This window comes from Astyanax mexicanus, chromosome 14 (assembly GCF_023375975.1).
Source record: "Astyanax mexicanus isolate ESR-SI-001 chromosome 14, AstMex3_surface, whole genome shotgun sequence".
Taxonomy (NCBI): domain Eukaryota; kingdom Metazoa; phylum Chordata; class Actinopteri; order Characiformes; family Acestrorhamphidae; genus Astyanax; species Astyanax mexicanus.
The window spans coordinates 44,652,724-44,672,726 of NC_064421.1; the positions used below are offsets into that span (position 1 = coordinate 44,652,724).

Sequence of the window (20,003 nt, forward strand, 5' to 3'; positions counted from 1 at the left end):
TTAAGGACAGGCATTTTAATTCATTTAAAATGTCAAGTGTTCCCATTTACATAAGTGGACTGTGTGCAGCTAGGATAACAAGGCAGAGGGTGCCTGAGATAGCTAGCTAGTTGAGATAGTTAGCTAGCAAAGTTAGCTAAAGTAATCTGGACTATGCTGGCTAACACAATCATACTACACACGCTAACAAGAACTGCAGTCAGTCACAACAACAGAGCTGACATTTCACATCAGATTATTACCTCTGCAGTGACGAGAATGATGAATTTTTACGGCTCTATATTGACTCAAATCAGCTACAAATGTGATTAAATGTTGAGCAATTTCTTGCATCCAAAACGAGGAATTGTAAACACTAAAAACTTATGGCAATTCCAAACAATTAGCTAGCTATTTATTTATCTGCCTATTAAGTAAAATAATCAAAATAACGCTAGATACCTGTTTGGTAGGAGTTATTGAACTCGTCTTGCACGTGTTCGTATAGGTTCAGTGTCTTTAGCTTGGCAACCTGAGTGAGCTTGTTGTCTGTGGAACACACCTGTCCGCTGTACATAATAGTTAGGGTCTCACCCCTCCTGTGAACTCACAATTGTATTTACAGTCCACAGTTTTTAGGGGGAAAAGGAGCAGCTTATAAAGTTAGATTGGCTGGCAAAGCATTAGCATTAGCATTAGCCTGTTTTTTGCTAAAAGTCTGTGTAAATCTAAATCCACAGTTCATGTACTACAGCTTTCCCTTGACTTAATAAGACTTTAATTTACTGCAGTAAATTGCAGAATGCTGACTAGTTAGTGTATTTTAATGTTCTTCTCCTCTCAGTGTGTAGGTTTCAATTTAGGATTTTCAATTTGGGGATATTTTCACTTGCCAACAGGATTCTGACGAAAGAAAACAATGGGTAAATGATGCAATTTATGAATATTTAGAGCTTCCAATTATCTTGCATGGAACTTGGTAAATCTTGATAGTTACTTACACAAGATAGCTAACTAGCTAGTGTAAAACTTATTGATTTTCTGAGTAAAACATAAAACAGTAAGATAATAGGAAGATCAAAATATTCATTAATTGGCAAATTTATTGTTTACTTTCTCTGGATTACTCTTTTTAGCAAGTCCCTGTGGTGATTTCTGATTGTTTTGAGAAGTATAATTTTTACTTTAGTTAGACTAAAATTAAAATAGAATAATAATGAATTATAATTGTATTATAGTTATTTATCTAAATATAATTACATGCTGTTTTATGTATGTCTACATATTGCATATAATATATATTGTGTATAGTATACATTTGCTGCAATAATTTGCAGTAAATTGCTGTTATCAAAAAGATAGCCACTCATTCACTCGTTAACTCATGATGTACACTACAGGGAGGAGCTTAGAGCGAGAATTGGGACAGAGAGCGTGAGGGATTTACCGCGAGAGCAGGACAATCCCGCAACGGTAAACGTCACATCCGGCCCTGCGCGCTGTTCCGGTGGATTTTTGCGCTGTTGTAAGAAAACAAACCAGATTAGCGAAGATCCGGAATAATAAAGGTTAGTCTGTTTATCTTTTTATCATTTCGTCCTCCTCTTTCACTGTTTTTCACTCTGTGTGTGGGTATGGGACGGAGGATAGCCGAGTTCAGGGTCAGTTCGCCTGTTTAAAGGCCGTAGAGCGAGTTAGCACAACATGCTAACGGCTAAGAGCTTAGAGACGCGCTGTGAGAGCAAGCAGCGAACCGTAAACCGGGCCCGAGGGTCCAGGCAGAGCTCAGGGTTCTGATCCAAACTGTGAGAACGCTTAAGTGTACCAGAAACAGAGCCTCGACTCCGGAATTTTAATCCATTCAGTCAGAAACAGCAGCTAACGCTAACTGACCAGTCCAACGCTGTTCTACTCCTGTTTACTACAGTTACTACTGTTTACTATAACTGTTCTCATACTTCAGCTGTTTTACTGTAGATTACTCTCCTCTCACCCTAATCACACTCTTTATTCACTCCCCTCTCCCTCACTCCTATCACTCTCCTCACTCCTCTCATCACACTCTTTATTCACTCCCCTCTCACTCCTAATCACATCTAATCACACTCTTTATTTACTCCCATTACTCCCCTCTCACTCATCTCATTATAATCACAATTTTTTCACTCCCCTTTCCCTCCTCTTATTATCATTTCTCTTTATTCACTCCCATCACCCCCTCTCATTCTCCTCAATCCTCTAATTCTCATCACACTCTGTTCTCACTCTCATCATTCCCCTCTCACTCTCCTCACTCCTCTCATTCTCATCACACTCTGATCTCGCTCCCATCACTCTCCTCTCATTCTCATCACACTCTGTTCTCACTCCCATCACTCTCCTCTCATTCTCATCACACTCTGTTCTCACTCCCATGAATATAAATTCAAGAGCCTTTAAACTTCTTACTGCATTAAATGTTTTAGTAACTGCTGAAATGTCTGATCTGCTTATTAATGTTGTTACAGTGTAGTAGAGTGACCCTGTGTGTGTGTGTGTGTGTTTGTGTGTGTGTGTGTGTGTGTGTGTGTGTGTGTGCGAGCACAGATGTCGGAGGATTTGGTAAAGCAGTTGAGCAGTTATAGAGCTCAGCTCCAGCAGGTCGAGGCGGCACTCTCAACAGACACTGACAATGAGGACCTGCTTAAACTACAGAAGGATCTACAGGTACCCACAATGCACCACATACACATAGCACATCATGATGGAGCTGACTTTTCACCTGTTTTTTTTTTTTTTTTGCTTGTTGAGGAGGTGATTGATTTTACTGACCTGCTTACTTTTTTTGGGCGATAATTTAACTGACTGTTTTGCTTTTGTTTGTTTCTTTAGGAGGTGATTGAGTTGACTAAAGATCTGTTGACAAATCAGCCAGCAGAGGGTGTTGCTAATGCTAGCAGCGCAGATGCAGCTCCAGAAAAGACCACCTGGAGGGTGGGGGACAACTGCATGGCTGTGTGGAATCACGACGGACAGTGAGTCTAGACTACACACACTACTGATCGCCAGCCGACCTTCACTCATTGACATACAGGGCTTTATCTGGATGGGTTGATGTGTTTGTATGGGTCAGAGCGTGGAGTGCTCTGTGTGTGAGTGTAAGGGCGTTCTTTATATAATATTGACAGCAGGGGGACTGTGTGTGTTCTATACTCAACTGCTTACAGTTGTGTGTGTTCGTCAGGTCATATGAGGCGGAAATTGAGGAAATAGATGTTGAAAATGGAACGGCTGCTGTAACATTTCTCGGATATGGAAACGCTGAGGTGATCCCGCTGCACATGCTCCGACCGGCTGAGCAGGGCAAGACCAGCAAAGATGAGGGATCCAAGCCCAAATCCAAGTAAGGAAGTGTGTGTGTGTGTGAGAGAGAGAGAGTAAAAAGGGGCTATTGCAATTTGAATTGGCTTTCATGTCTTGATGATATAAATGCATCTAGATCTAATAGGCTATAAAATCTGGAACATGTAGCTTTGTCTCAGAAGTGTCTTTATTTCCTTTTACCTTGTGGGATAAAACAGTATTGGAATGTATATCGTATATATTGCCATTTGGCAATATTATTTTTTAAACTTTATCGCCCAGTCCTACTTGTTATGATGTGCCAAAATAGTGGCACACCCTCAAAACAGAGGCTGTGTGCCAAACTGCACACTACCACACTAAAAAGTCTGTTAAATGTAGTGCACAGTCATTAGAAATGCCTTAATTAATTTAGTTAGCAAAGTGTAGAAGTCTGTGGTTTGAGACATAACCATTCTTCGCAGAAGAACCTGCAGTTAAAGCCTCACCCTCCATAAGCTGAGTGTTTGGGACAGAGGTGTGTAGAAGTGTAGATGACAGCTATGCACCACCATATGTAGTGCAAGCATCCAGTAATGTGTGGTCAGAACAGTAGCATAACTACTGTAATGCTACCGCCTGGACCACATGCTCTATAATGCTGCTGCTACAAGTGTTTAACTGCATTGCCTCAGTTATTAAATGGTAATAACTAATGTTATTTGTATACTTAAGTCTGTGTATCTGTGTGTGTGGTTCAGGAAAGAGCTGCTGGCAGAACAGAGGGAGTATAAGAAGAAAAAGGCTCAGAAGAAGGTCCAGCGCATGAAGGAGTTGGAGCAGGAGCGAGAAGATCAGAAATCTAAGTGGCAGCAGTTCAACAACAAAGCCTACTCCAAAAACAAAAAAGGACAGGTGAGATCACCCATATGCAGATAGCACTGTATTCCCTTAAAGTTTGTTTTAATATCGGAGTAATGTATGTCTACACTGAGCTCAAGCTACTTAATGTAATATCAGCACATCTCCAGCTAAATAGGGAGTTAACATAGATGTTGATCAACAGAACTTCTTGTTTATTCCTAATAACGTTTCTTTGGAGACTATATGGAAAATCAAGCATACTGTATTTTTCTCACTCTAAGGAGCACTGGATTGTTTGGTGCATTATGTGACACTAGTAAGGAACAGGGGTGCTGCCATGTTTTCCTTCTAATTTAGCAGGTCTCGCTAAATAAAACAAAGCCGTAATTCTTAAAAATGAAACATTTTCTTTCAAGTCAAACGAGTGCTGAATGTTAATCTACACAGATTTCTCCTGAAAACTGTTTATTTGGATAAGTAAAGCACTTCCGTTTAAGCTTAAATTTCCACTAAGGCTGGGTGCAGCAGTATTAGCAACTTAGCGCTAGCCACGGTTAGCGGCTAATGCTGTCTGACACCGCTGCACTAAGGAAGCTTGAGTGTTCCAGTTAGCCAGGGCGATATTAGCTAGTGGTTCGTCCCACATAACTTGTTTTAAAACATGATACACGTAGACTACAGGTTGATATAATTACCTCTAAACAGTGAAAGAGCTAGCACGGTTAGCAGGTAATGCTAATGCTGCTACAGCAGTGCTATCTGGGTTCCTGTATAAATCTGTACTTCAGCAGAGTGCCTTTACTGCACCTTAATACCTGACTGATAGAACTCATACATATGGTGCACTGGATTATACGGTGCACTGATGATCTTTGGGAAAATTTAAAGGATTTTAAATACACCTTATATTGCGCTTATATAAAATACAGTATTTTGAATCTTGACTTAATTTTATGAGGAGCTCCAGATTGAAGGTGAAGTTAAACGCAATGCCCAGATACTAACCCCGCCTCCCCCCTTCCTCCTTTTTCTCAGGTAAAGCGCAGTATATTTGCCTCTCCAGAGAGTGTGAACGGTAAAGTTGGAGTTGGGACGTGTGGAATAGCAGACAAGCCGATGACTCAGTACCACGACACGTCCAAATACAACGTCAGGCACCTCATGCCCCAGTGAGACTCCTGTATATATATGTGTGTGTGTGTGTGTGTGTGTGTGCGCGCGCTTGTGTGAGAGTGTGGTTGCAGGCTGGATGATGTACAGGCTCGGTTGTGTATCTGCAGCTTCATTTTATTTGTGTTGTGGGAAGTTGTTAGTTAGACATGTAAGAAACAAGAAATAGCCAAGATATAAACAGGAAATTGATCATGAGTTCATCATTTGTGCCCCACCCTGGCACCAAGGTACACACACTGACGCTTACTGAACCTTAACTGTACCCCTCAAGCCCAGCTCTGGGCTGTATGACTCATTCTCTTTCTTCTACCACTTCTGTCTGCCATTAATACAATCTAGAGAAATTAAAGATTAACTTCAATAAGTAACTGCAGTAACATCTGCACTCTTATGTCTTTTTTGATCATCACTCTGCATCACTTTGGTTAGGGGGCTGGTTTCAGAAACACGTTTTTATGAACGTTTTAATGATGAATAATAAAGCAGAGTGACTGGGGAGCTTTAAAGGTTCAGCAGAAATAGTACTCCTCAAAAAAGAGCTCTATTTAATATCAGTACCCGGAAGGCGTAAGGGTGGTGGAGTGTTTGCGTATGAGTGAATGAATTAATGATTGAGTGAGTGTGTGGGAGAGTGGAGGGGGGAGGGGGGGGGGGGGATGGGTATGAAGGGGAGTTGTATAAATGATTTGATTTTTTTGGCTGTAAGTGTAAGTTCTAAGTTTCTGATTAAAGTGGTTTCAGTAATGTGTTCTGCTATTCTTTTTCTGTTTCACTGATTATATTATACTGTGACTGTGTGAGTGTGTCATAATTAATCAGATTACCGCTATAGGAAAATGTTTACCTGTTCTGCTACACAGGTACATATACAGGTATATGGTCTGCTATAATACCAGGTCTGTAGGTTTTTATTTCCTGTACGTATCACTGAGGGTTTTCTTCTAGCAGGAGGTTAACATCTCAAACCTACAGCACCAGCCAAAAGTTTGGGACACACCATTTTCATTCAGTGTTTTTATGTCTTTTCTCCACTCCATTTTAAATAAATACTAAAGTCATCCAGACTATGAAAAAACACAAAGAATCATGTAGTAACGTAAGTTTTAAACTGGTTTCTGAGGCTCGTAACTCTAGGCTTTGGATTTAACACATTGGTCAACAACAGCAGATGACGGCTGCGTCCAGAAACCCCAAAAGTGTCTCCTTTTTCCTACCGATCCTCCTCCTCTCCTCCGTGACCCGGAAACTGATTTCGTGACGCCATCTTGCCGCCTGTCCGAATACCGTAGGAGACGAAAGAAGCCGCTTAAAATCCACCTGTAGTAGGCTTCCAACGGAGGTTACATCAGTGTATCCTACTCCGGAAGACTTTTAAGGATTTTCCAATGACATCACTGCATCCACGCCCACAGAGCACGCGAAAATGGGGAAGGCAACGCCCAAATATACGTCATAAACATATTAATTAACTAGGTTCCTTATCTAATTAAACAGCCAGTAAAGCAGTAATATCATTTATAGTTTAGATAAACTGTATGCTCAGTAAAACTATATTTATGACCCTATGTGTATCATGTTATACATATAAAAACATATATTATTTATAATATATATATATATATATATATATATATATATATATATATATATATATATATATATAATTTTAATTAATTCATTTATTTACTTATTTATTTTAACTTAGGGACTGATGAGGAAACTGAATCCCTCATAAGGCTGAGGTCAGACAGGGCTGCCAGAGTCACTGGCCAGAGATGCGGCCAAAAATGCGGCTGGGAGTAAACAGGATTTTATTGGAATATCTGAATTTTTAGCTGTGTGTGATAGTAATGTTCTGAAACGTGCTGAAAGTGAGCGTTGTGATTGGCTCAGTTCAACGGTAGTCAACATCCTATCTAAAAGGGATCAGCTGTCCCATTTCCCCAATTACAGCTCCTTCCCTCCATTCCTCCTCCTCCTCTCCTCTCCTCGATTCCTCCACCTTCTTCCGGGGTAGGAGAGGAGGAGTAGGAAAGGAGGAGTAGGAGAGGAGGAGTAGCAAAAGTTTCTGGATGCAGCCGACATGTCTCTCCAAACCATCACTGATTGGTGGAAACTTCACACTAGACCTCGAGCAGTTTGGACTGTGTGTCTCTCCACTCTTCCTCCAGACTCTGCTCCCTTGATTTACAAATGAAATGTAAAATTTACTGATGATCAGTGATGGTTTGGAGAGACATGTCATCTGCTGGTGTTGGTCCAAGTCCAAGTACCAATTGGTCTTATATAATATTTAAATTTGATAAGATACTGATTTTTGGATTCTTATTCGCTGTAATCCATAAGCCATAATCATCAACAATAAAATAAATAAATAAATAGTAGATCACTCTGTTTGTAATACACATATAATGAGTTTTACATTTTGAACTGAATTACTGAAATTAAGAAACGTTTCAATGATATTCTATTTTTCAGAGATGCATAAGTATAAGTAACTAGTTAGTATTACTTTCAAATAACCTAAAATATCAAAGAATATTCCATGAACTGCACTGTGCTTAAACTAACTTTAGTACAGAACTGCCTAACCAGCCTTTAATGATCTTGAATATATTACCTCTTTGGGTGAAAGGGCCAATCCCATTTCACCCCTTGGCTCTACCACTTACCCCTACCCCCTGTATTGCATGTGCAAGCCTAGGGATAGGGGGTCCTGATTCTTGTTAGCCTGGAGGGGAAGGTTAGGGGAGGTGTTTGGACTAAGTTCTCCTTCAAACATAGATATTTCTGAGCCACATTCAAAACAGAGGGCTACGAGAATCACTGGCAAGATGGCAGCACAAGCAACCAAAGAAATCCACAATTTCATATATTTTCCTTGGTAAAAATGACTACAAGCACTATATTGCCATAGTTTAATGTGTAGTTTAAATGTTTTATGGCCATTTCAATCATAACAAGCATTAAAAAACGTGAATAGTTCTTATCAATAGCTAGCGAACTTTCCTGTTTCACTTTATATGGTGTAACAGATGGCAGAAACTGCAGTATTTAAGGTGGAACAGAAAAATAAAAAACGTAATCTTGGCCCCATCTAAGAGGAATTAAGGAATGGACAATAATAATTAATTGCTAAAATGGCAAGGCATGAAAAGCCATAACTTGTATTTATGAATTGCATGTGTTCACATTCAGTGATTTATGGAAATTTTCTTAATCACATGCAGTGATTTATAGTACAGAATTATACCTGTTTTTAAGGCAGTGCCACCTGAGGGCCCAAAGATCACCAGTATACAGAACTGACCACTGGCCTTGTCCCCTGTGCGCAGGAATTTTTCCAGAGTCTCTTTTTTTTCAGATTGGCCAAAAATGCTCTTTTTAAACCCAGTCTTGTTTTTTTTTTAAACAATACCTCTTACTATTTTCCTGCGTTGCTGCCATTAACCCTTTCAGATCCTGCATCTATTACAATGGACAGCATGTATTTTCTTTATTTTAAAATAGAACCAGCCAGTACAAGTTTATAAACCAATAAAACAATAGCTTGCCTTGGCCCCAGGTGCCCACCAAACTGGAAAGACAGTAGTACCAGAGGCCATTGAGGCAAGGTATCAGCTGATTTTTAACAATATTCTGTGATTTAGAACACTTTTAATAATGATATATACTGTTTTCATATGGTTTATGGAATAAAAACGTCAATATGAAATACAAAATATTATATACAGGCTTCCAATGCAATGGAAATAAAAAAGCTAATAAATATTTTGGTTAAATTGATTTATTTGCTACATAGATTTTATAGGAGATGTGCATTACAGACAGAAAACAGCATTCTTAAATTCTTTTTCCATCATTGAATTAATTCAGGTCTGAAAGAGTTAAGTTCTAAATAAGATAATGGTTTTGATAAAATATAGTAAAATGTTTCACTTTTAACATCTGATATGTGTTCTATGTTCTAGTGTGAATAACTAAAGTGTCAGTCTATGACATTTATGTTTTTATTGACATTTTAGTGTCACAACATTTTTCAATATGAACTTCAATATTATTTTGATTTAATTCGATTGATTTCCTGAACTTGATTCGGAGAGAGCGAGAGAAAGAGTGTGCGCACAATTATTCTTTAGGAAAATAGACATTAAATCATTAAGTGTTAAACATTAGTATCTTTATTAATAACAACTGTTGTAATTAAGCATTTTTTGTTCAATTGCTCAGTTTTAGAACATTTTTGGAACTTTTTTATTCATTCTGTTTATAAAATAGACTTTAAACTGTTTTTCAGTGTCTTCTTAATATCAACATAATATACAACTAATATTAACCAATATTCAGATAATACAGCAGAACGTGTCTAACATAATTAGTGATCGAGATCAGACTGTAACCCTGATAACAAAACTACATAACAAAAATAAACCGTATTCATTTCTGTTTGTTTGTGTTCATTTGTTTGTGTTTATGTGTTTGTGTTTATTTCTTTGTGTCAGTGTTTCTGTGTTTGTGTTTACGTGTTTGTGTTTATCTTTTTGTGTTTATGTTTATGGTTTCCAGCCCTCGTGCTGCAGCAGCCAGAGCTTTATGTCAGCTCCTTTTCCTCCCATAAATCCACCGATAGCCCCCGAGCTACACAGCACACGGTGACACGGAATGAGGAGAGGAACCTGAACACACACACACACACACACACACACACATATACAATCAGCAGTTGAATAATAATCCACAGGAATACGTTGTACACTAAAAGGCTGAGAAAAATCTGCTTAAACACCAGTACAGAAGGAGAACTTCTGGAGGAGTCAGTCCACTACAGGTCAGCAAGCAGGCAAAGAGGCTTAGTAGACATAGAGTTACTTTGCAAATTGTGGTGTGAACAATAAATGAAAGTAAAGATCAGAGTAAACAACTGCATAAACGTAAATGTAGACTTTAATGTTAATATCTTTACATATCTTTAAACAGTTTAATGTAGTAAACAGTGGTGTAACCATGTAAATGATGGTGTGATCAGTGGTGTAAACTGCAGAGTATGGAGCTACAAATGGTGCTGCATACAGTGGTGTAATTAAACTGTAAATGGAAACAAACTTGTATTGTTCAGATTATAATTTCGGATTATAAAGCGCACTATCAATGATTGTCTATTTTCTGGTCTATTTTCATACATAATATGGCTGCAACGATTAGTCGATGTAATCGACAATGTCGATTATTTAAATTTGTCGACTACAAATTTCATAGTACCACATTTTACAAAGTGATGGGCACCGAAGTACAATGGGAGATGGGTAAATGGCTCACTCCAAAAGTGCCCAATCACTACAGATTACATTTTTAACCACTAAATATCAGTACTTTCCATTTTAAACAACATCAAGACATTTAAATTCCTTTTAAAGCTCATGTTCAGCTGTGTCTATCATTTTATCATTCTGTCATAGAGGTGGAGGACATGGCAAAAATAATCGTTGACTAATCAACTAATTGAAAAAATAGTCATCACATTAGTCGACTACTAAAATAATCATTAGTTGCAGCCCTAATGCATAAGGCGCACCGGATTATAAGGGTGCATTTTAAGCGACAATACTAAGAAACAAGGGTGTTGCCATGTTTCCCTTGTAATGGGTAAGCTGGGGGAAGTAAACAAAACTAATTCTTAAAAAAAAAAAAAAAAAAAAAAAAAACATTTTCTTTCAAAGGAAGCACTAGATGTTAATCTACACAGATTTTATTTGGGTGAGTAAAGCACTTCCATTTATTTACAGTAAGCTTAGATTTCCAATATTTTTTCAACAGCGCCGTTAGCAGTAGCGCTAGCCGCGGTTAGCAGCGCTTAGCACTAGGAAATGCCGCCCAACAACCTTTTCTGCATTATGGCCCACCCGTTTACAACTTAAAAGCGTCAAGGCCCCCCTAAAAAAATATATATATAATAATAATAATAAAAATATAAGTATAATAAGTATATTTATTATATATTAATAAGTATATTTATTATATAAGTGTAATAAACTCATGCTACCATAACTTTACCCTGAAACGGTGATTTGGGCTTTCCAAACATAGTACATGAACTTCTTACTGGAAACATGCTCTAATATTGTGCTTCTTTTGTATTTTTCACGTTTAAATATACACATAAGAGTAGCACGGTTTGACAGGGTAGCACAACTCGACAGAACACTCAATAGGATGCTCTCTGTGCTGGTGGACGGGGAGAGGATGCGTCTTTGTTGCGCGCCGCACTAATACTAAAATTAGATTTCAAGTCGGGGGCCACAAAATATCGTTCACGTGCCGCGAGTTTGAGACCCCTGATTTAAAGTGCTCACTACAGACTACTGTCTTCCTCTGAGGATGAGCCTGCGGACCCCTAGAGGGTGCTTCGCAGCCCCCTGGTGGCCCGCGACCCCCCTGGTTGAGAAACCCTGGTGTAAATGGAAGGAAAATAACTTTACTGTTGTGTGCATTGCTCATTACTACAGACTACAGAAATGTAAATCATTTTTAACCAACCAACCGGATTTCTCCTCATGGCTCCACCCACAGCTCTCACTGCCCGCTCATTTCCTGCCATTTTGGCCAGCTTTTTGTAAGACACGGTTTGGCCCGCAGGGACTTGATCCTGCAGCGTCCGCAACACACAGGCACTGAAGGTATCTAACAAACACACAGACGGCTCTCAAATTCTAGCATGATATTAAAATTTGTACGTTTTTTTTTTTTTTTTACACGTGTGTGTGTGTATTTACCTGTCTCCAGCATGGGATTGTGTATTGCTGGGGAGGGTAGTGATGTCACTGACTGTGCAGAACTGAAGTAACTCTGCAACCAGGACACACACTTCTGCAGCTCCACCTGGACATCACTATCAGCACAACTCACTGCACTACACACACACACACACACACACACACACACACACGGTGTGTAATGTTAAAGTGGTCACACATTACTTTAAACATGTGTTTTCTAGGCATTTCTACTGTCACTGTGTTTGGTACCTGTGTTTAGGTGTATCAGTGGTGATGGTGATGGAGTGTACTCCTTTCTCACAGCCGCTCAGCTGAAGCTCTCCAATGGGTGACTGAAGAGGGACACACTGCAACACACACTCAGAGCTAACACACATACACACACACACACACACACAGGCAACAGAGGTGTGAGGTAAGGGAGAGCGTGAAGAAGAGAGTGTGTGGTCAGTGGTTTTTAAAAATTGACATAGGAGTGCTGCCAGCATTGCTGCAGAGGTTGAAGAAGTTGGAGGTCAGCAAGCAGTGCTTAGACCATACACCATAGTGCATCAACTTTTAACTGACCACTGATCCTTTTCATGATTTTCCTTTAAGTTTATAAAGGAAAATCATTAAATTATCAAGAGTGGCCAAACTTTTTCATACCACTGTTTATACAGCTCTGGAAAAAAATAAGAGACCACTTAAAAATGATGAGATTCTTTAATTTGACCAAATTTTTGCACCAGGAGTGGCATAAAGTAGCAGTGTGTAAGACTGGTGGAGAAGAACATGATGCCAAGATGTATGAAAACGGTGATTAAAAACGAGGGTTATTCCACCAAATATTGATTTCTGAACTCTTAAAACTTTATGAATATGAACTTTATGATTCTGAAAGCTCTGTATCTTTTTGCTATTTCAGCCATTTATCATTTTCTGCAAATAAATGCTCTAAATGGCAATATTTTTACATGGAATTTGGGAGAATTGTTGTCTGTAGTTTATAGAATAAAACAACAAAGTTAATTTACTCAAACATATACCTATAAATAGCAAAATCAGAGAAACTATTATTTGATATTTTACTATAATTTGTTTGTGTATTGAGTGTGTGTGTGTGTGTGTGTGTGTGTGTGTGTGTGTGTGTGTCTGTGTGTGTGTGTGTGTGTGTGTGTGTGTGTGTGTTTACCTATATTTAGTCATGTTGGAGATCATCTGAGCGCGCGGGTCAGACTGAAGTCCTCTCTTCCGTCTTCCTCGAGCAGTGCTGAACACTGACTAATCAGCAGCGAGGAGACAGTCACAGAGCGGCCTGATTGGATTGAAGTACTGTATTAGCCCCGCCCCTTCCCCTGAACCGCTAACTTAAAGTAAGCTGGAAACAAGCACCGGATGATGTTTTTTTCTCATCTTTTTACACACTATTACGAGATTTTTAAAGGATTTTTAAAAACAGATGAATGAGATGTATGAGAAAAGGATTCAGGGTTTTAAAACTGACACCTGGGTCCACACTGCCATCTAGTGACAAGTTTTATGTATTAAATTAAATGAATTTTTATTAAAATTTAAACATAAAATACATTTACCAGGGATATGATTCCCTATCTTTTTCAAAAGATAGCATGAGTTGAAGATAGAGGTTCAGTTTTCTGGGGCTTTAAAGCTCCACAAGTTTTTTCTTTCTTTTTCTTTGTTTTACCTTTCCTTTATTGTTCTTTTTATTGTTATATATAGTAATTTATTATTTACATTTTACTGTTTTATGTGTTTAGTTTTAGTTCTATTTATCATCTGTTATCGCCCTTTGATTTTTTTTTATTTTTATTATTATTATTATTTTTTTACCGGTTGAATGAGGAGGTAAAGAAGGCTAACTTTAGCAGATGTTAGAAGCTAAGGACAATGATAAAGGGACACATGTTCTAGCAAAACACACATTCTGTTCATGATGTGTCATTAGCACCTATGTACCCAGCTTGCTTGATAGTAGGCAGTTAAAAGAAAGTATTAAATACATCTCTATATTTGGCTGCTCAGTTTGCTAGTTGTGAAAAATAGTTTTTATTTATCTAGCCACATTTGTATGCGTAATTTAATGATCCACTGACTTCCGATGGCAGCACAAAAGGAATTAAACTCTTTTTTTTTGTTTACTATGTAACTTTAAATTGTAGTGTCTATTAATTGTTTTCATGTCTTTAATATTAATCTACAATGTAGAAAATAAATATTTATAAAGATTTAAGTATTCTGATGTCACACTCATCAGCTTGGTTTACAGATTTGAAAATCATCTAAATATATATATAAAAAATACAGATAAACCACCATATGCTTTTATCTAATTTAGTGACAACAGCATATTCAGTAAGCAGACAGCTTACTTCTAAATAAATATATATACAGTTATAATAGAGGTCATCCAGGAGGAGAAAACTCAAGCCTAAAAATAATACCAAAAACATATAATAACAGCAACAAAAATAATAACTTTTCTTTCTTTCTATCAGGCAGTCCAGGGCTGAAATAATCAATTATTACCGTAAATGTAATAAATACAGGAATATAATAATTACAGGAGTGTTAAGTGGTCAGTGAGTGACTCACCAGTCTGGTCAAAAAGTAGGAAACAGTAGCCGGTTTAGAGTTAGAAGAGTTTATTTAGCTTTTTCATTGAAAGTGGGTGCAAATGTGTGTGTGTGTGTGTGTGTGTGTGTATAAGTGTGTGTTTATTCCGCTCTCCCTCGTCTTCTGTAGGAGATTCTTTTCTTCTTTAGAGCTTCAGAATCTTCCTCATTTATCTGTATACAAACACACACACACAAACACACACAGTATAACAGTATAACCATTATCTTGTATCAGGTATATTTTCTAATTTTGTAAGTTACAGCATCTGTAAAATCACTTTTTTTATTCCCATTTCTCTGTATTTGGAAAGCCACTTATTTAGATTTCTAATACCAATATAATTTAAAAAAACGATGCCATCAACCCATAGAGGACTAGCATATACCCCCTCCGATACATGTGAAGTGAGCCACTGCCTCCTTTCGAACTTAGAGTGTATCTTTGCTATAGTAGCGATGAAAAAAGTATTTGAAAGGCACAAAGGTCATGTACTTATTTTCGTAATTAATCATGAGTGTGTTTTGGGCATAACATGAAATAAACCAATCAGTGCGTCACTTACCATTTCCTTTAAGAGATAGGTACGCTCTAACTTTGGCACATCGGTATCTTTTTATATATATATATATATATATATATTTTTTTTTTATCCCATTTTCCCCCTAATTTGCAAGGCCAATTACCTAACCCACTCGTAAGAATTCAGAATTCAGAATTCACTCTTTTCGAACTGCTGCTAATGCAGCATTGCATTAGAATAGAATAGAATAGAATAGAATCACAGTGCACTTGGAGGAAAGCGCAGCGACTAAGTTCTAATACATCAGCTCACAGACGCCTTGTGCTGATCAACATCACCCTAGGAGTGATGAGGGGAAAGAGCGCCATCTACCCACCCAATTATGCTCTCTCAGGGCTCCGGCAGCAAGCTACATGAACAGGATTCGAACCAGCGATCTCCTGATCATAGTGGCAGCGCTTACCCCGCTGGACCAGGCAAGTACAGACTACTGGAACTGTGTAAGATAGCAATGAACATTGCGATGTGCCTTGCACAGGGAGTGATGCAGGGAGAGAGAGCACCCTCGACTCACTCCTGAGACCAGTTGTGCTCTCTCTGACTCTGACTCCAGGATCTGTATCATATTGGCATTGCTTCACTCTGCAGTGTAAGAATTAGTTGAGTGTGTATGGGTTAACACTCACAGTCTGCAGGGGAGTGATCTGCTGCAGTGGAGAGTTTAAAGGCAACGCCACGACTGCATCTCCAGCATCCATCATCTGAAACGGTAACACTGCAGATCAGTTCTGTCACTCCATGAACACTGAATTTCCACATATATAAAACTCTGCATACAGCTCCGGAAAAAACCTGAGACCACTTAAAAATAATGAGTTTCTTTGATTTTACTTTTTATTTTTTAAATGAAAACCTCTGGAATATAATCAAGAGGAATATGGATGATCACAAGCCATCAAACCAAACTGAACTGCTTGAATTTTTGCACCAGGATTGGCATAAAGTTATCCAAAAGCAGTGTGTAAGACTGGTGGAAGAGAACATGCCAAGATGCATAAAAACTGTGATTTAAAACAACCAGGGTTATTCCACTAAATATTAATTTCTGAATTCTTAAAACTTTACAAATATGAACTTTTTTCTTTGCATTATTTGAGGTCTGAAAGCTCTGCATCTTTTTTGTTATTTCAGCCATTTCTCATTTTCTCTAAATTGCTCTAAATTACAATATTTCTATAGAATAAAACAACAATGTTGATTTTACTCAAACATAAACCTATAAATAGCAAAATAGAGAAACTGATTTTGAACTAAAGTGGTTTCTTAATTGTTTCCAGAGCTGTATATTTTAGCAAAGAGAGAAATGAGCCGGTATGTCGACTTTGATTACAAACAATGCTTTTATTTTATTTATGTTTTATTAATTTAGGATATATAAAATATTCTAAATACAATGTCTGGATGTTCTTAAATATCAAAAGTGAATTGCTCTCTAAAAGGGTGTGATTTCATTATTTTGTGATTATATTATCATTATATCAGTGGCATTCATTGGTCTTAAAATGATAACAATATTGATTATCGCAATAAATTCTGAGAAAATATATATATTGTCCAAATAAAATTGTTATTGTGAAAGGCCTAATACAGCAAACCACTTCCAAACTAGTGTTGCAGAACCATTTAACGTACTAAAACAGCACAGCCCTACAGTTACAGGAGAAGAAAGAGACTCAGCTCACCCTGAATGTTGCTTCCAGTTCCCCCACGCTCCTCTTTCCTCCAGGCATCCATCCGTACGACCAGTGCTGACACACACCCACCTCCACCACACAGGCCAGCACCAGCAGCCCGACCACCACCCGCCAGTTCCACTCCACACTGCAGAAAGAGAGAAACACATATACACACCAACACACACAGACAGATCAGTGTTCAGACATTTTCTAAAAAGAAAATAAATATCAGACTGCAACTTAAGAATAGAATAATATACATCAGGTAAATGGGTGCTGTTGGTCTTACCTGTTAGTCATTTTGCTGAATAGAAAACACAAGCCTCCATCACTTTTATATCACTCCCTGAGAGTGAGTCAGTCCCCAGTGCTTTTCAGCAGAACACCTGAGAGCCCAAACGTCTCTAAAAGTCTCTAAAGCCTGAGGATAAAGCAGGATTTAACATCACAAAAGGGATTTACGCTAATGGCTAATGTGCCAAAAGCCTCACTTTAAGAGTTTAGAGTGATTAAAGAAAGGAAACACAGCTGCCCCCGAGTGTCTATAAAGCTTTTATTTATTTACTCTAATGGTTGACATGCTAAAAAAAGAAGGCCATATTCTTTCGTTTTTTTAATAATCAACTAATATTAGTCTTGGTCTCATGTTGGTCTTAATTCCTGTGTTCTTTATTTTAAAGTGCTTTAGGCATATTCTGCCAAATCAGTGCCCTTTCTGTCCCAAGGAAATTACATGTATAAATGTGCACACAAAGTTTAGTTTTAGTTTTTATGTATATTTGATCTTATTGTAACGATGACTGAGGAGGTCAATCTCAACACTCAGTCCTGTTACCGAAATTAATTATTAGATCTTATTTGTTTATTTTTAAAATACACATTTTGGGAAAATCATTAGAATGTGCTCAGTGTCCTCTTGCTATTAACATAGCCGCCATTTAGCTATTTTTTAATGTTTTTGATAATTCTATGCTAAAAACCTATTACTGTTATTTTCAGTCATTTTACTCATAACATAAAAAGTAACAGGAGTAAGTGCTGGTAATAGTTAGCAAGAGTGAGCACATTTCCCTGGTTTATTGCTTTATTAATGTGAATATTAGTTAATGTAAACCACTTTTTTCCAATTCAGTTTGTTTCATCATTCAGATAGGTGGCAAGATGGAGCCACGAAATCAGTATCTAGGTCATTGAAGAGAGGAGGAGGATTGGTAGGAAAAAGGAGGAACTTTTGGGTTTTCTGGACACAGCCTAAGTAACACTATTTTGCATTATGCTGTGAAATAGTCCTAATCACATTTCACTCATATAGTTCTACCCAGAGTTGCCAGGTTTGCGGTTTTTCCACCAAAATGGGCTTGTTTGAAAATCCAGTCGCATAACGAGATGCATTTTTTTGGGCTACTTTTAAAAATTACTGCGGCCGCCAAAAAAACAGAAAAAAGGGGTATTGCCTTGGATGTTACATGAACACAGTAGGCAAACATGTAAAACTGATTAAGTAAAAGTCAGTTCTTATTTTTGCTAATTATGTGACTATTAAATGTTCTTGACTGGGATATAAAACTGTTATAAAAGAACGAATAAAACACTAATGTTACAATATTGTTAATGACTTTAACATATATAGCAATACTGATAATAAATCACTTATAAACAAAATACTTTTTGAAGTCGTACACTCATAGGTGTTTTGCCACTTGCTTCAAATGTGTGACAGACAGATATCCTGGGCTAGTTTAAGCTTCTGAAAGGCAAGTATGACTGACTCTTTGGGCTGGATATTTTTGTTGGACCTGGCAACCCAGGTCCTACCAATTAGCCCTCTGTTTTGCAAGGGCACAATTAGTGATAGAGATACATTCAAAACAGAAAAGGCAATCACTGGCAAAATGGCAACACTAACACTATATTAATATAGTTTAATGTGTGGTGTTTCAATGTTTTATGGCCATTGTCTTCACAACAATTAGGTAACGTTAATAGTTAACTAGCTAGGTTGCTAACTTTGCCATTCCACCTTAACGGTGCAACAGTTGGCAGAGGCTGGAGCATTTAAAGTGGAATGAAAAAAAAAAAAAAAGATAATAAAAGCTAATTTCAGCTTCCTATCACAAAAAAAAATTAAGGAATAGAGAATAATGATTACCATATTTTTTCACACTGTTAGCTGCAGCTAAAATCCTTTAATTTTCCCAAAAATCGTCAGTGTGTGCCTTGTAATCTGGTGCGCCTGATGTATGAATTTTACCAGTCAGGTTGTAGCTGACTACTAAGCAGTAGTAATGTCACTCTGCTGAAGTACAGTGTTATACAGAAGTTTCAGTTTAGTTCTCCAGCAGTATTAGCATTAGCCGCTAACCGTGCTAAATGCTAGCTTTTTCACTGTTCAGAGACGAGCATTATCAGACTGTAGTCTGTGTGTTTACCGTGTTAAAACAAGCTATGTGGGACGAACTGCTAGCTAATATCGCCCTGCCTTACCTGAACACTCAGGGTTCCTCAGTATAGTGTTGTCAGGCAGCATTTACTAGCGCTAAGCTCTGCTAAAAAATTCAAAATATTGTAAATCTAAGCTTACTGTAAATAAACGGAAGCGCTTTACTCACCCAAATAAACAGTTCACACCTCATTACACCTCATAATCCGGTGCACCTTGTGTGAGAAAAAAAATGTTCATTGAGAGTGCGCCTTATAAAATGGTGCCCATTATCCATAAAATATGATAATTCCTGCATCACCTACCGCCTTTCTGAAGACATACAATTCCCTAAAGTTAAACTAGTTAACCAGCAGCAGCTAGGCTGCTGAACTTTAGCGCTCCACTGCTATAGCTATATCTGTATATTAGTGCTCGTAGGGTTATCTCAGTTCTTGCGGCAAGGATTTCACTCCTGCCTCTTGTAACTTTGGTATGGGTATAAAAGAGAAATGGAATTGGGCCATAATCTTGCTGATGTAGTGAATGATGAAAGTCAGTGGATGATACTTGCTACTTACTGTAATAAACTTTTATGA

The 20,003-nt window shown here is 37.9% G+C and overlaps 3 protein-coding genes across 4 annotated transcripts; 1 reads left to right on the plus strand and 2 right to left on the minus strand.

Annotated features, from left to right (window-relative positions):
- Positions 1-1,418: 1,418 nt before the first annotated feature.
- On the plus strand, positions 1,419-5,772 carry smndc1 (survival motor neuron domain containing 1). 2 transcript variants are annotated; one of them, XM_049463314.1, is made up of 7 exons: positions 1,449-1,547; positions 2,487-2,501; positions 2,542-2,685; positions 2,851-2,993; positions 3,203-3,361; positions 4,062-4,215; positions 5,200-5,772. In XM_049463314.1, exons 3-7 carry the CDS (start codon positions 2,566-2,568, stop codon positions 5,335-5,337), a joined length of 714 nt encoding a protein of 237 aa, XP_049319271.1. In that variant the 5' UTR covers positions 1,449-1,547; positions 2,487-2,501; positions 2,542-2,565; the 3' UTR covers positions 5,338-5,772. The 2 variants fall into 2 exon arrangements, with proteins under 2 accessions (XP_022518877.2, XP_049319271.1); XM_022663156.2 differs by lacking the exon at positions 2,487-2,501 and having other exon boundaries at positions 1,419-1,547; positions 2,566-2,685.
- A 3,723-nt stretch (positions 5,773-9,495) lies between these two features.
- On the minus strand, positions 9,496-13,387 carry mgmt (O-6-methylguanine-DNA methyltransferase). The gene is made up of 5 exons (XM_007258915.4): positions 13,285-13,387; positions 12,360-12,476; positions 12,108-12,244; positions 11,876-12,015; positions 9,496-10,013 (listed from the first exon to the last, which is right to left on the minus strand). Exons 1-5 carry the CDS (start codon positions 13,308-13,310, stop codon positions 9,891-9,893), a joined length of 543 nt encoding a protein of 180 aa, XP_007258977.1. The 5' UTR covers positions 13,311-13,387; the 3' UTR covers positions 9,496-9,890.
- A 1,351-nt stretch (positions 13,388-14,738) lies between these two features.
- On the minus strand, positions 14,739-19,866 carry gnrh3 (gonadotropin-releasing hormone 3). Its single transcript, XM_007258948.4, has 6 exons — positions 19,731-19,866; positions 19,595-19,640; positions 17,275-17,406; positions 16,992-17,130; positions 15,936-16,010; positions 14,739-14,899 (listed from the first exon to the last, which is right to left on the minus strand). The coding sequence occupies exons 3-6, from the start codon at positions 17,283-17,285 to the stop codon at positions 14,828-14,830; spliced, it is 297 nt and encodes a 98-aa protein (XP_007259010.1). The 5' UTR covers positions 17,286-17,406; positions 19,595-19,640; positions 19,731-19,866; the 3' UTR covers positions 14,739-14,827.
- Between the last annotated feature and the right edge of the window lie 137 nt (positions 19,867-20,003).